This window comes from Phyllopteryx taeniolatus, chromosome 1 (assembly GCF_024500385.1).
Source record: "Phyllopteryx taeniolatus isolate TA_2022b chromosome 1, UOR_Ptae_1.2, whole genome shotgun sequence".
Classification (NCBI taxonomy): domain Eukaryota; kingdom Metazoa; phylum Chordata; class Actinopteri; order Syngnathiformes; family Syngnathidae; genus Phyllopteryx; species Phyllopteryx taeniolatus.
In genome coordinates, this window is record NC_084502.1 from 29,455,418 (window position 1) to 29,471,338 (window position 15,921).

The following is a 15,921-nucleotide window of genomic DNA, read 5'->3' on the forward strand; positions in this document are numbered from 1 at the left end:
TTTAGTTAACAATATGTCAAACATGCCATTAGTGCAAAATGCATTCAACAAAATAGGTAAACATTACATCAACAGCAAATAACAAGGAGAACAACCAGAAACAACACAAAATCATGCCAGGGGTCACGTGTACAATTAGATTAAATAAAACTAAACACACTGAAATCGCAGCACAATTTCAAGTTCAGGTTTTGACAGCTTTTTTTTGTTTTTAGCAGCAGATATTGACGTTAAGTAAAGTTCCATTTCTTTCATCATTAAGAGCATCCGCACCACTGGCACCAACAGTGGGAGTTAGGATACTGACAGGAGTAGCCCAGGGGACAGTGTAAATTAAAACGCTTAACATAAGCGTAAAAAAGTTTAACCTCGCTTGATGTCGGAAAACTGCTATCACTGGTTACCAAAATTTATGTGGACATCTATAGCAATGCCCACTTCAACCTCTGAAAATATCAAACCAATAACCTCAATATTACGGATTTTGTGGATGTTAAGCCTTTTCCTCATTAAGCGACACATTGAGCTTTCCCTGAGCGCCTATGGAGAAGGGAAAAGATATATACAGTGGGTACGGAAAGAGGCGGCACGGTGGCCGACTGGTTAAAGCGTCAGCCTCACAGTTCTGAGGACCCGGGTTCTATCCCCGGCCCCGCCTGTGTGGAGTTTGCATGTTCTCCCCGTACCTGCGTGGGTTTTCTCCGGGTACTCCGGTTTCCTCCCACATCCCAAAAACATGCATTAATTGGAGACTCTAAATTGCCCGTAGGCATGACTGTGAGTGCGAATGGTTGTTTGTTTCGACGTGCCCTGCGATTGGCTGGCAACCAGTTCAGGGTGTACCCCGCCTCCTGCCCGATGACAGCTGGGATAGGCTCCAGCACGCCCGCGACCCTAGTGAGGAGAAGCAGCTCAGAAAATGGATGGATGGATGGATGGATGGCTACGGAAAGTATTCAGACCCCCTTAAATGTTTCACTCTGTTATATTGCAGCCATTTACTAAAATCATTTAAGTTATTTTTTTCCCTCATTAATGTACACACGGCACCACATATGGACAGGGAAAAAAACTGAATTGTTGAAATGTTTGCAGATTTATTGAGAGAAAAAAACCCCTGAAACATCAGAGATAGCGGCACGGTGGGCGACTAGTTAGAGCGTCTGCCTCACAGTTCTGAGGACCTGGGCTCAATCCCGGCCCTGCCTGTGTGGAGTTTGCATGTTCTCCCCGTGCCTGCGTGGGTTTTCTCCGGGCACTCCGGTTTCCTCCCACATCCCAAAAACACGCATGGTAGGTTAATTCCATCCATCCATCCATCCATTTTCTGAGCCGCTTCTCCTCACTAGGGTCGCGGGCGTGCTTGGACCCTATCCCAGCTATCATCGGGCAGGAGGCGGGGTACACCCTGAACTGGTTGCCAGCCAATCACAGGGCACATAGAAACAAACAACCATTCACACTCACAGTCATGCCTACGGGCAATTTAGAGTCTCCAATTAATGCATGTTTTTGGGATGTGGGAGGAAACCGGAGTGCCCGGAGAAAACCCACGCAGGCACAGGGAGAACATGCAAACTCCACACAGGCAGGGACGGGGATTGAACCCCGCACCTCAGAACTGTGAGGCTGACGCTCTAACCAGTCGGCCACTGTCCCGCCGGTAGGTTAATTGACGTCTCTAAATTGCCGCTAAGTGTGAATGTGAGTGTGAATGGTTGTTTGTTTGTGTGTGCCCTGCGATTGGCTGGCAACCAGTTAAGGGCGTACCCCGCCTCCTGTCCGAAGATAGCTGGGATAGGCTCCAGCACTCCCGCGACCCTTGTGAGGATAAGCGGCTCAGAAAATGGATGGATGGATAACAGAGATATGATATGAGATTTTGAAAAGGTTAACCTCATAGTTATACTTCTGAACACAAAAAAGAACATTGACTTTTGATCAGTCTTTTCACACTTTTCTATGGAACATTTGCATTCACTTATCAGGGTTGTCATATGAAGTGATCTTCCTTTCCTTTCGGCTTGTCCCGTTAGGGGGCGCCACAGCTTGTCATCCTTTTCCATGGAAGCCTATCTCCTGCATCCTCCTCTCAAACACCAACTGCCCTCATATCTTCCCTCACTACATCTATCAACCTTCTATGTGGTCCTCCTCAAGCTCTCTTGCCTGACAGCTCCATCCTCATCATCCTTCTCTCAATATACTCACTATCTCTCCTCTGGATGTGTCCAAACCATCGAAGTCTGCGCTCTTTAACTTTGTCTCCAAAGCATGTAACCATGGTTGTCCCTCTGATGAGTTTATTTCTATTCCAATCTAACCTGGTCACCCCGAAAGAGAATCTCAAAATCTTAATTTCCACCACCTCCAGCTTTGCTTCCTGTTGTCTCTTCAGTGCCCCTGTCTCTGAGCTGTACATCACATGGCTAGCATCACCACTGTCTCATGAACTTTGCCCTTCATCCTAGCAGAGACTCTTCTGTCACATAACACAGCTGACACCTTCCTCCACCCGTTCCAACCTGCTTGGACCAGTTTCTACACTTCCTTACCACACTCACCACTGCTCTGGACTGTTGACCCCAAGTATTTCAAGTCCTCCACCCTTGCTATCTCTTCTTCCTGTAGCCTCACTCTTCCCCCACCACCCCTCTCATTCATGCACATATATTCTGTTTTACTTCGGCTAATCTTCATTCCTCTCCTTTCCAGTGCATGCCTCAATCTTTCTAACTGTTCCTTCACCTGCTCCCTGCAGATCATAATTGTCATCTGCAAACATCATGGTCCACGGGGTTTCCAGTCTAACCTCATCTGTCAGCCTACCCATCATCACTGCAAACAGGAAGGGGCCCAGGGCTGATCCCTGACGTAGTCCTACCTCCACCTTAAACTCCTCGGTCACACCTACAGCACACCTCACCGCTGTTCTGCTGCCCTCATACATGTCCTGTACAATTCTAACATACTTCTCTGCCACTCCAGACTTCCGCATGCAGTACCACAGTTCCTCTCTGGGTACTCTGTCATAGGCTTTCTCTAGATCTACAAAGACACAATGTAGCTCCTTCTGACCTTCTCTGTAATTCTCCTTCAACACCCTGCCATTTGAAGTGATATTGTCTAAATTATGCACATTTGTCATGTTTTCCACATGCTGTACACATAATGCAACAAACATTTTTTTTTGTATTACGTATTTACACTACATTCCATCATGTTTTGTTATCCGTTTATTATTTGTCTAAAGAATAAATATGTGGTTAATTCCAAAATAAGATATGGTTGAATCCACCTTTTTAAGGAAACTTCGAAGGGTCCTGTTGGTGACTTAATTCAAAACTAAGACAAGTAATCAAATGTAATTAGTTATACTACTTGGAGAAAATAATTACACTACTATTACACTTTCAACTGGGTAACTTGTAATTGTAAGAACTACATTTCCAAAGTAATCTTCCCAACACTGCATATGAACTAGTAAACCAACTACACGTTGCTAGTGTCCCTCGTGCGCTGTATTATCTTACTAGCCAGGATGGCTTTTTTATTTTTACCCAGACTGAAGGAGCGGCTGTTGAGCAGCAAATGCCCGACAGGCAACGAACAGATAGATAGATAGATAGACAGATAGATAGATAGATAGATAGATAGATAGATAGATAGATAGATAGATAGATAGATAGATAGATAGATAGATAGATAGATAGATAGATAGATAGATAGATAGATAGATAGATAGATAGATAGATAGATAGATTAGATAGATGTGTCCTTGCAAATGTGCTCAGGACTGTTTTGACTACTCCCTGGATTTATTTTCCTTTCTCATCCTCTGCATGCACCCATTCCCATAAAGATAAGTTTGAGTTCAGCTGAACGAAGCTGATTATGCGGGAATGTTGTGGGAATGAGAGGGGATGTATTTCTTTTTTCCCTGACTCTCTCACTTCTGTATAACGAAGGTGATTGTTTGCTTGTGCTTCAGTAAGGGGTAACCACTCACGATGGCGACTTGTACCTTTTCCTCTGTTTCCAAGATTTCTTTCATTCTTGTATTAAAAACTTACAAAGACAAGATTGCTTCCTTACTTATTCTGTCAAAAAAATATTTACCAAAAGTATATATATATATATATATACAGGGTGATTGAAAAATAACTCCCTATTTTAAAATACTGATAATTTATTCATGTTGTAATATTTTTTGGTGTATGTTCCACGATTAAAAGAGCAAGTATATTCTACTAAACCAACGACTTTGGAAGGACTTGAAGGGCGAATACGAGAAGTTCGGTCTTCCACCCCACAAGAGTTCCTTGTGAAATCAGTTAATGAGGTTCCCAGGCGGGTTGAGAAACTGGTGGCTAATGTTGGCGCCCATATCGAATTTTAAATAAAACTCCATCAAATACGCTTTCTTCTCATGTTCATTTCTTGTCAGACGTATAGCTCAGAAATAAATTACAAGTACATAAAAATAGTGAGTTACTTTTCAATCACCCTGTATATATATATATATATAGAGAGAGAGAGAGAGAGAGAGAGAGAGAGAGAGAGAGAGAGATGAGGACTCGATTAGCCAGCGCGCTGTAGCACCCCGCATCCTTGATCTTTTGTTTTTCTTGTCGTCCACGCATGGTATTCGCTGACGACATTGACCCCCACTTGCTTGGCGTCGCTGTCCGCACGGAGCTCAACGGGGCGAGTCTACTCGTCATAGCTACATTACGTCATCCGAACGCGCCGACTACACTCGTGCGACTCAACGATATTGTACAAACTTCAAATAGTAATTTGTTGCTAATTGAGGTCTAGAAATGCCTATGAAAGGAAGATTTCCGATCAGGAGGACGCTGCAGTATCTGCAGAAAGGCGACATAATCTTTAAAAACCGAGTGAAGATCATGACAGTCAATTACAACACACGGGGAGAGCTCAGCGACGGAGCAAGGTCAGTGCTGCAAAGTAACGCAACCTAATGAATAGAACCACAGCTCACAACATCTTCATATTGACCCGCTTTTTTTGTTGTTGTTTCGCAGGAAATTTGTGTTCTTCAATATTCCTCAGATTCAGTACAAAAACCCGTGGGTCCAAATAATGATGTTCAAAAACATGACGCCGTCGCCCTTCTTGAGCTTTTACTTGGGTTTGTAGTCTTGTCTCATGTCTGAAAGCTAGTACTGTATTTCAGTGTTTTCCTACCTTTATTGAGCCAAGACACAAATTTGACATTAGAAAAATAAAATCTCGCAGTATTACCACCAAACCAGATGCATTTCTGTTGCCATCTAGTGGAAGAGAATGTCATTGTTCTGCCTTTCACTGTACATCGCAAATATATATCATTTGTTGTGAATAAATCAATAGTTTTGGCGCAATTGAGTGAAATGATGTTTCACGGCACAATGGTTGGGAAACAGTGCTGGATTTTATCTGACCTGAGCTGATTAGTGTCATTCCCCTAGATGACGGTGAACAGGTGCTGGTGGATGTGGAAGGCAAGGACCACAAAGACATTTCACGACACATAAAGACCATTTTGGGCAAATCCCAGTAAGTAGTGCTTGGCAGCAAATGCTGCATAGATCTTTTCCCCGTGACATCATCACACACCTCTAGGCACGCCTGCCCGCAGCCGCCACGTTGGAGATCGATACATTGTTTTTGTTCTGGTGCTTATAGTGTTTGAATAGATCAGTTTGATAGCCAATGTCAAAAAATGGTGAATTACTGTTACTATTGGTTGCAACACTGCAGGTGGGATGGACAAAGTCTCATTTCACTGTGAAGCGTCAGGGCAAGAACATTGAACATTTGTCAAGGAAAAGCTGGAGATTGTGGCTTTCGCCAATCAGCAGAGGTGATGTAATTCCGCCCAGATAGCCAGTCCGTATAGCCGTGTTTGTTGTGAACACTTGGTTGAAGCTACCCTTTAATGCTTAGCCACATTAGAAAATTCATATTACATACTGTACATACCTCCATTTTCAGTTTACATTTTAGTTCAGTACTCATCAAATATATATCTTATATTGGTAGATTGATGCCATTGTATTATATTAAATGTATTGCACGTCACAAATTAAGGATTCTGCTGACTCCCCCCACCATGCTAACCGCTATCTAGGCTGAAGGTTAATGTTAGGTAAAGCCAATCCTGTCTTATCTCCAGTAAGCCAAGCTGGCAACTATTCCGGTTCATAAGGTGAAATAGTCCCAGTTTTAGTTCTGCTTGACACAGTTAGGTGGTGAGAGATGTTTAATTTGTGTAGGGATCGTAGTTGTTTATTGTGGCCGTTTTGTCATTGTGTTGTCTTTGCAATGGCATCCGAAGTTTCTCTCAACTGTGTCAGCTTTTTAGCCCTCATCTTGGCAAGAGGTGAGGTACCCCTTGGACTGCTCACCAGCCAATTGCAGGGCAGAAATTGACAACCCACCATTCCCACTCTGGACAGTTTAGTCTTCAATGAAGCTAAAATTTTTTGTAATGTGGGAGTGAAAACCCACTCAATTACAGGAGAACATGCAAACCCTACACAGGAAGACCAGAGCTTGGCTTGGAACCTGCAACCGCAGAACTGTGAGGCAGATGTGCTAACCACATGTGCACAGTGCCATTTAATTCTGAATGTTTAATTTGATCAGGCGCTTCAACTCAACTTAAATGAACAATTCACTCTGCAACCAAGTTTGTTGTCACGCGTGTGCTCTCTTCTTTTCCCCCCAGGACGGTGTTGGAGGGAGAAGCACAAGCCAAGATGCAGGCCTCCAACCCTGCCAACTTTGGCCCAAAAAAGTACTGTCTGAGGGAGTGTATCTGTGAGGTGGATGGCCAGGTGCCTTGCCCTGGCACCACGCCGCTGCCTAAAGAGATGACAGGCAAGTATCGTGCCCAGATGAGAGCGGAACAGGAGTGAATGGCTGAGAAGAAAAGCAGACGTTTCCTTTTTTTGCAAATACATGAAGAGCTGCACTCAGCAACACTCGCTGCTGTTGTCTGAGGTCACGCTTCATGTTTGTATGTGATGTTGAAGAATTCTGAAAGATGCAAAGGCATGTGAAAAGCCTGGCCTTCTTACTGTGTCATCAAACAAGTTATAGATTCTTGTAGACCTCCTGCCGTATGGGAATATGAGATGAGTCACAAAGGATATATTTCAAAATCAAACTAGGAGTTTTCCCCTTCAATGTGGGCCAGACAATCAAGCAGAAAACATGCAGTGGCGGTTGCTGGGTTCAGTGCATGAGGAGAGGCAAGAATTGTGGCAGGACAACGCACCTGCTCACAATGCCCTTAGCATCTGACACTTCCTCAACGTGCTGGAGCACCTTGTTTACTCACCCGACCTGGCTCCGTGGGATTTTTTCAAAGCCATTTTGAAGGCGTGGACCACATCAAGACAGCCGTGACGGCGGCGCTGCGGAGGATCCCGGAAGAATCGTTCCATGAGTACATGAAGGCATGCCAGAGAAGGCTGCGAAAAAAGGCCTTTCACTCCAGGCAATTTACTTCCAAGGGGACAACTTGTAATTTGGATTTTAACTATACCTATTGTGACACCAGTCCTGGAACCTTTCTGCCATACCTCATACAGCAGAATACACAATTTTGACACACAAAAATCTAATCCGATTTGTTTACTCGTACCAAGATGTTAATAAACTGTCCAAAATATTATTCTGCAATATGTCAAACTCAAAGCAAGTCTTTGGTCCCAAGCCAAAAGGGATAAACATTTATTGAACAGACTAAAACGAAGCTTTTTTTTCTTTAAAAAAAACAAAACAAATGTGAATCAAACCAGGCAAGACCTAAAAAAAAAAAACAACCTTAAACTTAAAATCTGCACAAAATTTCACAAAATTCAAAGTATGAACATGCTTCAAATTCCCCAAAATTTAGTTTTAAAACTGCTTTTCAGTAAAATGATGAATCAAAACTTACCGTAATTTCTCGTGTATGTGCATCCCCCCCCCCAAAAAATTGTCAAAAGTCAATAGTGTGCGTTATACATAGGTATAGGGGAAAATGGAAAAAAACCTTCCCATTTTATAAATGTATGCCGCCATCTAGAGGTTATGAAAAAGCTGTGCACTTTCATTCCCATATGCCATCGCCACCTAGAGGTTATGAGAAAGGTGTACACTTTCATGCTAATATGCCACTGCCACCTAGCGGTTATGAAAAAGGTGTAGCCTACACTTTCATTCCACTATGACAGGGGTACGCATGACTGCTCATAAATTTACATACCCTGGCAGAATTTGTGAAATTTATTTTTATTTTATTTTTTTTTAAATATGACGAATGACTGAACAACAATCACCATTAATTTCTTAATGGTTTTGTTTAATGATAATGCTTTTCTGAAATGCTTGACCGTTTAATTTGAATGTCATTAAAATAAAATTAAATGTGTTGCGCCTGGTCCTTCATTTTCTTTAAAGAATTGTACCCATCTTACATATTCTGCCTGGTTAATCAAACATATGAGCACAACTGTGTTTTCTCATTTACTAAATACAAGTAGGGCTGTGAATTTCAAAATAAGAACAAGTAAATAAAAAAAGTATTGCATGTTCAACTAAAGTGCTTAACTTCAGAATAATTCTTTGAAAAAAACCTAACAAAATACAGATAATGTTTTGATCACATGGGTAGAAGCAAAATCATGCATTGTAAAACTGCATTATACGTAGGTAGAAAGGTTTTCCAGAATTTTGAGGTCAACTTTGGTGGTGCGCATTATGCATGAGAAATGACGGTAAATTTATTTGCTCTTATGCCATTTTGATAGAGCTGCATACTTGGTATCTTTGATTGGATGGACTGGAGATGTTCATCAGTCAGGCGATTCTTACATAATATAATTCTTTTTCACAGAGAACCGCTGCTCACTGTTGGTAAATGTGTTGATACTACACTACCCAGAAGGCTTTGGGTGAGAGCAGACGGGGAAGTGTGGATACTGTTTTTGGTTGGCGAGTGAGAACAGGAGTACTGCTAAAACAGAGTTGATGTTTTAAGTTATCAGCATGGTCACAGAACAAATAAATCAAGGCATTACTGCACAGTGGATCCCCAGATATTTAGATTGTGTGTCTGTGTGTTTATATATTACATATATATATATATATAAAATCCTGTTTTTCATGGAAAACACCTATTGGTGGTATATCCCTGCTTATTCAAATTTTATTTTATTTGTTAAATTAAAAAAATAAAATTCACATTTTCACTACTTGCGGTCGGGCCCGGTCCCAAACCCCTGAGAGTAGTGGGGGTTCACGATATAAGGTTTTCACTGATTTGAACATCTTACATCAGGTGTTATACAAACTGAACAATGCGGGAATTCCTCAAAGGCCACAACATTGGGATTAACATGGGTTACCCCAGTTTCTGTTTGTTTTAGCCCATGACTGCCAATATGGCATCACAAAGTCTCCGCAGTCTGTTCTGCTTCTCGCCACTCTCGCAACGTAACAGCATCGAAAAAGCTACAGCAGTGTGATGTGGACAAAATCGCTGTCCCACCAGCACGCTGCTCAGCTCACTGCTTAGGCTGGGCGGAAGCCAGCAGGTGGGAACGTCCAAGCTACAGCTCTCAATCACACCGTGCTTGATTTCCAAATGCAGCCTGACCGTGCGTCCGGCCGATGAAAGGTCATCGGTCATTTTCAGCAGAGTTTGGATACTGAACTTGGGTGTCTTTCCAAAGATCCAGTCCCATCCTCGCAGCTCTGCTGAGATCCTGCTGAGACCAGGAAATGTGGACTCATCAGCAGGGTTCACCGCATTCATTGTGCCGCAGCCGCCAAACTCTGAGGAGGTGTGCAAAAATGGTAGGAAAAAGAACAGAAAATGGGTCGTATTCACAGAAAGCATAAAAGGGTCATTTTCATATAATTTGATCAATAACGGTAAAGACATGGCCCACTGAATTTCCTTTTGAAAATCAATTTTACTGATACAAGTATTTGAATTATTGGAGGAGGTTATCCATCAAAAGGTCATAATTGTTTCTAAGAAAAGAAATATTCTGAAGTAATATCTTTTAAACCTTTAATGCCCAATGTCTTTACTGTCAGGTGTCCCAAATGAAAAATTGTTTTGTGAAGATGCTAATGACATTTTTGGATATGTAGGATTTTTCTCCCTATTGCTTAATATGTGTTTTCCATGAAAAATAACACAAATGCAGCTTAGTGTCTTCACAGTTCCTTTTATTGGGTCTTTTACAAATTGTTCCTTTGTCACTCAAGCTGTCTTTATATTAATACCGTTCATACCACTGGAGAGAGCCTCATGTTGTTGCAATACACCAGAGGGATCTGTGAGATAAAGTGCCATGATGGGGCAGCCATTTTTCATTCACACAAAAGCACACAGCTAATGGTGTTATTTCTGAAGATATGAGTGAATGTCTAAATTTGCAAACACATCAGAACAATTGCATGTCTTCACCATTATTACTATTGTACAAAGAGTGTAATGAGTAGTTTGGATCATTTATGCACTTGTATCTGCAGAGTTTTAAGGGCAATGTAAATTGTGCAACTCACACCATTTTTATGAAGCTGTTTATGTCTATACTGTAATGCAAGAAGTGTACATGTATTTCAGTGGGCCACCACCATTTGCTCTGTCAATATAGATTGCCTTTACGATGAATGCCAAAAATTTTAAATCATCAATTACTTTTTGAAAATAGGACTTAACGTGTGACTGTTTCAGCATGGTAACCCCATATAATTCCAAGGCAGGATTAAAAAAAAAATAAAAAAAAATGCTAAATTACTTTTTTTTTTTTTCTTTTACAAGTGCCTTTACTATTTTTGATCATATTATATGAAAATGATCCATAAATACAGTGCAATGGATTAATTCAATTTGCATTCATTTCAATTGAAAAAAAATTGCTTGTCAAGGTAAGTGTGAAGCGGGGTTCCGGTGTACCTGCACTGTACTGATCTGCCAACGCATCCAGTAGCGCCTCCCACTTCAGTGTGGGGTCATGGTCCACCAGGTTGGCCACAGGAGATGGCACACTGGGTGTGGCATTGCTGTGGACACCCTGGCAGGAGGAGCGCAAGATGGGCAAGAGGGTGGAGTGGTCGGCAGAGTGCAGCAGGGTGCAGTGATGGTAGGATGACTTCCGGCTGATTCTAGACGCACTTCCTAGGGTCAACGACACGCAAAAGAACACCTTAATCTACAATGGGCAACGGGACTACCCGTGTAACACTTTCAGAAGGTTTCCGCATAATTTCCATGGGAAGTTGAGCTGAGGAATTTTGGTCATGGAGTGGTGCCTTGAGATATGAGTTTGTATTCTGTGACCACGCTCGTAGCTCAAAACACCCATATCTCAAATCATATTTCCCCATTAAAATGCCATCCATCCGTTCCAGTCGCCTCCTTAAAAAAAATAGGTCGAACGATGGCCGTTCCCTCAAAAAACGCTTAAATTGGGTCACTCATATCTCAAAGCACCACTGTAATCCAAACTGGAAGTGAGGGTAATTTTATGGAAAGGTATTACATTCAAGCATAAATATTTTTGTTTTCTTCTCAGCAAACATCCATGCATAATACTGATAGCAGTAACTGCATTGGTCCATTCTTTTTCCACTTCACTCAACCGGCAGCGTATCTGAAGCTTGTTTCTAACTAAAAATTTGAGCCGCAAAATGTACAAATAATAAATCGACCAAGCAACTCGAAAAACTGGTAAGATGAGTTGGTCGTAAATCAAAATATCATTGTACTTTTTTTGTCAGGAAGATGCTAAACTATATTTTCCCCATGTTTCCTATTATCAGGCAACATTAAATTTCTGTGAAGTTCTTGTTCCTTCCCATGGAAAGTTCCCACCTTTGTAAATTCCCTGAATTTTGCAACCCTACCTGTGATTTTGTAGCACCCCTTGAGGAAGATGTCGAACCTTTCGGTGGCCTCAACATCCAGTCCGGGTCGGAGACGCCTCAGGGCCTCTGTGATGACCTTCAGGTTCCTCTGGCGGTCGTACGCATTCTTGGAAGCAAAGAAGGTCAAGTTCAAGTTCCCTAGGTCATGAAAGACTGTGCCTCCACCACTTCGCCTGCGAGCTAAAGATATCCCGGAACGCCTCACGAGCGACAGATTGCACTCCTTCCATGGATTCTGGTGTCGCCCGATGACCACAGCCGGCGTGTTGCGCCACAGCAGCAGAACGTTCAGTCGCTTCAGGTCCACATTGGCATCGATCCAGTCCTCCAGGGAAAGGTTGTCATATACGTCGCTGGATTGGGAGTACAGGACAAGACCCCCTTTGCTGCTGCCAGTCAACAGAGTGCTGCAGGCACGAGTCACCTGAGTGAGCGTGTTACAACTGCCCGTCCTGAAGGAGTCTCTAAAGAACGCCGATGTCCCTCTGACGTGTGACAACATTTCCATCATCTCCACATGACAGGGCGCTCTACAATGAGAACACAGGTGAGCCGTTGGGAGTGTAGGGGTAGGGCTTTTTTTCAGTGTACTATTTTGCATGGATGTCTGCTTATAACTAGGGCCCAAACGATACGGATTTTGAGGCCAATGCTGATGCCGGTAAAATTCCAATAAGTTTAGGTCAAATCAACATTACAACATGACAGAAATAATGGGTGCTAACTTACTATAATGAAATTACTTTATTGCAATTAAATTACTTTAACAAATACTGTTAATGACATGACATGCTCTAAGTGCTAGAGGACTCTGCATCTTTTTGCACAATTGTAAAAAAATAAAAATAAAAAATGTACCGGCATTACCAGATAACTCGCAACCCTTTATTGCTCAGTGACTGTTTTTTGTCAATGTCTGTATGTCTCAAAAGTGTTCTCTGTCAATTGACTGTCTGTTGTCGTACTAGAGCGGCTCCAACTACCGTTTGCATGTTCTCCCCGTGCCTGCGTGGGTTTTCTCCGGGTACTCCGGTTTCCTCCCACATCCCAAAAACATGCATTGTGGGTGTGGGATAGGCTCCAGCACGCCCACGACCCTAGTGAGGATAAGCAGTACGGAAGATGAATGAACGAACTAGGGTACACTGGTAGAAGTAGTAAGTCACTAGCGGGGCATGTTAGAGGTGAACTACTCAAACTTGTTTCTGTGGCACACCGTTATCAACTAGTGCACAGTTCTGCCTCACGAGTAACAAATTTAGTTATTGACTAGTAGAATCGAACAAAAGCTCGAACGGCTTGCCACACTGCAGTACAGTAGTTCACTCTTCTTCTACGTAACATACGACATGACGTCACTGCGTCGTCCTTGCTGAGTGCTACTTTGCTAGCATAGCATTAGCATCGCTACACTCGGAGAGCCAAAACAAGCACACATTGTTACGGCGAGTGTATTCCCCTTAAACAGCAGCAAACGATCACTCGTGCCGAGGCTATTTAACACAACAACGCGGGTTCTTACGTGCCCAAAAGAAGAAGTTGTTACCGTCAATTTTTGGCGTTCCCGTGGGCTTTGTCCGTCACCGTAAAGCTTCCGTGTATATGCTGAGCGAACAGTTCCGACCAAAATGGGTTTTATATACATATGAAAATATTATTCCATCTAAAACTATTGGAGACAGAAACATATATAAAATATGAATAGAACAATTTAGTGTGCGTATGTGTAAACCTTTGAGTTCTGGTGGTTTTAGACAGTGACGGTGACATTTTAACAATTTGTAATTAGTAAATCATCCAAAATCAGAGCTCAAACCCCATCTGAGGTGGTCTTCCAGTCATTCACTCGGGTTTTTTCCCCCAAGGACCCCCACATGCCCCCCATGTTCGCAACGCTTATAAATGTGTACCCCTAAATGCCATAGGAATTCAAAAGTTTTCTATTTTTGAGAAAAAAGTCGACTCAACTTCTAGAGCACTTTAAAAGAACTACAACCATAGCTATAACAAATATAACATAATTATTGAACATATACAGCACTAAAATCAATAATAAAATATATAATAATAATAACATAATAATATTTTATCCGTGACACCAGAGGTTAAGCAGTGTAGAAAATGAATGGCTGGAATATTATCTTCTAATTAAAATATATATCCTTCAAAACAAACTCCGGCAGTGCCCCTTGTGTGTCTTAAGACCATACTGTCACAGTCCTTATATTTGGCCGCCTGCTGTTCCAATGACGGCCCGTCGGTGGTCAAAGACATATTTTGGGCGGGATAAAAAGTCATAATCCTCAAGCGATGAAGTTGAATTTTTCAGTGGTAACGTCGTAATAATATGATATTAAAGTTAAATATAATCATATGAAGGAAGTCATATTTTGGCAAGGGAATTTCAAAAATACAACTTTTTTTCTCATATTATAACACTTTGTATTCAAGAAAAGATGGCTTTATTTTAACATTTTTGTTTTAAAAAATACTCCCCAAATGTTTTCTTTTGTACGTAAGTACATTTCAGAAACTGTACTTTTGAATTTTTTTTTTTTTACTTTTCCTTAAGTGCAGAAATGGAATGGAAATGGAATTTGCCAGTCTTTTTTTTTTTTTTTACACAAGTATCTATACTTCTGCTTAGTGTAAGTACTTTTGCCGACTCTGCTTTGGTCTACTCTATCTGCAGTAAGACGAAAGTTTGAAAAGCGTTTGTATGTTATTATTATTATTTATTATTTTGCAGCCATTGCCCCCATGAGTCCACGCTTGGAAGATAATTAACTAAATCCTCACACAACAAACTTCCTTAAGGTGACTGTATAAGAATGAGCTGAAAATAAAAGTCTGATGAAGACAAACTGAAGAAAACAAAGCCAATCATTGGATGAATCCTGCAGGTCCAAGTTGTGTTTCTACGGCGGTCACTCAAAAAAACCCAACCCAAAAAACAACTTTAGTGGTCAAGGTACACCCAGGCGCTCCTCCCATGACCGCACGGGGTCAGAGTCCCCCAGGTCGGCAGTTAGTACACAAAGAAACCACTTAAGATTGTTTTCAGTCGGTACGTCTCTAGTTTAACTGACACTTATAAGAGTTGTGCTTCTGAAACTTCCGTTGACTGTCTGGCCACAAACAGAATAAGGAGTGTGTTTGTCCTAAAACAATAAGTTGCTTTGACGCTTATTTGCTCGTCCTTGCAAGCAAACTTCAGACCTTCAAGGAGGAGTACAGCATTTGGATTATTTTCAATGAAGCGCACTCAAGTAAGAGGTTTTCAGTTCCCTAGATCATCTACATAAGTATTCCTATTGACTCAGTGACAAGTTTCGTGTTTATTCTGTAAAACAAACATGGAGAAGCGCGTGCACAAAGGACAATTTTTTTTGGGAGGCGAGGATGTAAAGATTTTCCGATCAGAAGGGGGGAAAAAAACATGTGTACATTCTTTGTCTAATCTTGCATTTATTTAAACTCCAACAAGCTACAGCTTCAGGCTACTAATAAAGTTGGACATTCCCGCTCCGAAGGTCCTCAGTAGAGGAAGACACACACAAAAACCCTGCCTCAAAGACGAACGATGGCAACCGACGAGACGCAGCAGAAAACATCCAAGGCGGTATATTTCGCCATACTGCCTGATAAATACGAACCTTTGATTGAGGATGAAGTAAGCGAGGAAACGCCAGGGGAAAAGTTGAGGAGGAAGGAGAAGAGGAAGAGGAGAAGGAAGAAGTACATTAGGGTGAGAGAAGCATCTCCTCTGTTTTTTGTTATTATTAATTATGTGCTGAATTTGCTTTTCAACAATAATGCTCATTTTGGATAAATGAATGTAGCCTATTGATGCTCATACTCTGTACTTAATTGGGCTTTCACGTGTATAGTGCTTTTCTACCTTCAAGGTATTCAAGTATAGATACAAATGACTCTGGTAAAAGTACAAGTACTGATTTAACTCTTGTATTTAAGTCAAAG

The 15,921-nt window shown here is 41.7% G+C and overlaps 3 protein-coding genes across 15 annotated transcripts in view; 2 read left to right on the forward strand and 1 right to left on the reverse strand.

Annotated features, from left to right (window-relative positions):
• The first annotated feature begins 4,574 nt into the window (after nt 1-4,574).
• On the forward strand, nt 4,575-6,990 carry mrps25 (mitochondrial ribosomal protein S25). The gene is made up of 4 exons (XM_061787100.1): nt 4,575-4,957; nt 5,049-5,155; nt 5,475-5,562; nt 6,737-6,990. The coding sequence occupies exons 1-4, from the start codon at nt 4,824-4,826 to the stop codon at nt 6,924-6,926; spliced, it is 519 nt and encodes a 172-aa protein (XP_061643084.1). The 5' UTR covers nt 4,575-4,823; the 3' UTR covers nt 6,927-6,990.
• Nucleotides 6,991-9,191: 2,201 nt separating this feature from the next.
• lipt1 (lipoyltransferase 1) lies at nt 9,192-13,552 on the reverse strand. 4 transcript variants are annotated; one of them, XM_061787040.1, is made up of 5 exons: nt 12,924-13,053; nt 12,146-12,470; nt 11,920-12,046; nt 10,970-11,191; nt 9,192-9,834 (listed from the first exon to the last, which is right to left on the reverse strand). In XM_061787040.1, exons 1-5 carry the CDS (start codon nt 12,995-12,997, stop codon nt 9,422-9,424), a joined length of 1,161 nt encoding a protein of 386 aa, XP_061643024.1. In that variant the 5' UTR covers nt 12,998-13,053; the 3' UTR covers nt 9,192-9,421. The 4 variants fall into 4 exon arrangements, with proteins under 4 accessions (XP_061643024.1, XP_061643002.1, XP_061643013.1 ...); XM_061787018.1 differs by lacking the exon at nt 12,924-13,053 and adding an exon at nt 13,487-13,552 and having other exon boundaries at nt 11,920-12,470; XM_061787029.1 differs by lacking the exon at nt 12,924-13,053 and adding an exon at nt 13,463-13,481 and having other exon boundaries at nt 11,920-12,470.
• The window catches only part of si:dkey-190l8.2, a 39,786-nt gene continuing 36,214 nt past the window's right edge, over nt 12,350-15,921 (forward strand). For 5 of the 10 annotated variants that reach the window (XR_009790392.1, XM_061786922.1, XM_061786977.1 and 2 more), the window contains exon 1: nt 13,496-15,688. The gene's annotated coding sequence lies outside the window, so the exon portion shown is untranslated. Of the gene's footprint in view, nt 12,488-13,495; nt 15,689-15,921 lie in introns of those variants that run through there. The other 5 variants (XM_061786940.1, XM_061786931.1, XM_061786913.1 and 2 more) reach the window with 5 other exon arrangements.

Excerpts from the sequence above, each read along its gene's own strand:
- mrps25 (XM_061787100.1), top strand. The coding sequence starts at position 4,824 with ATGCCTATGAAAGGAAGATTTCCGATCAGGAGGACGCTGCAGTATCTG. Across the intron at positions 4,958-5,048 it reads GAGCTCAGCGACGGAGCAAG|GAAATTTGTGTTCTTCAATA; the intron begins GTCAGTGCTGCA and ends GTTGTTTCGCAG. Across the intron at positions 5,563-6,736 it reads ACCATTTTGGGCAAATCCCA|GACGGTGTTGGAGGGAGAAG; the intron begins GTAAGTAGTGCT and ends TTTTCCCCCCAG.
- lipt1 (XM_061787009.1), bottom strand. The coding sequence starts at position 12,997 with ATGTTTTTGGGATGTGGGAGGAAACCGGAGTACCCGGAGAAAACCCAC. Across the intron at positions 11,192-11,919 it reads GGGGTGCTACAAAATCACAG|GAAGTGCGTCTAGAATCAGC; the intron begins GTAGGGTTGCAA and ends CGTTGACCCTAG. Across the intron at positions 9,835-10,969 it reads GGCAGATCAGTACAGTGCAG|AGTTTGGCGGCTGCGGCACA; the intron begins GTACACCGGAAC and ends ACACCTCCTCAG.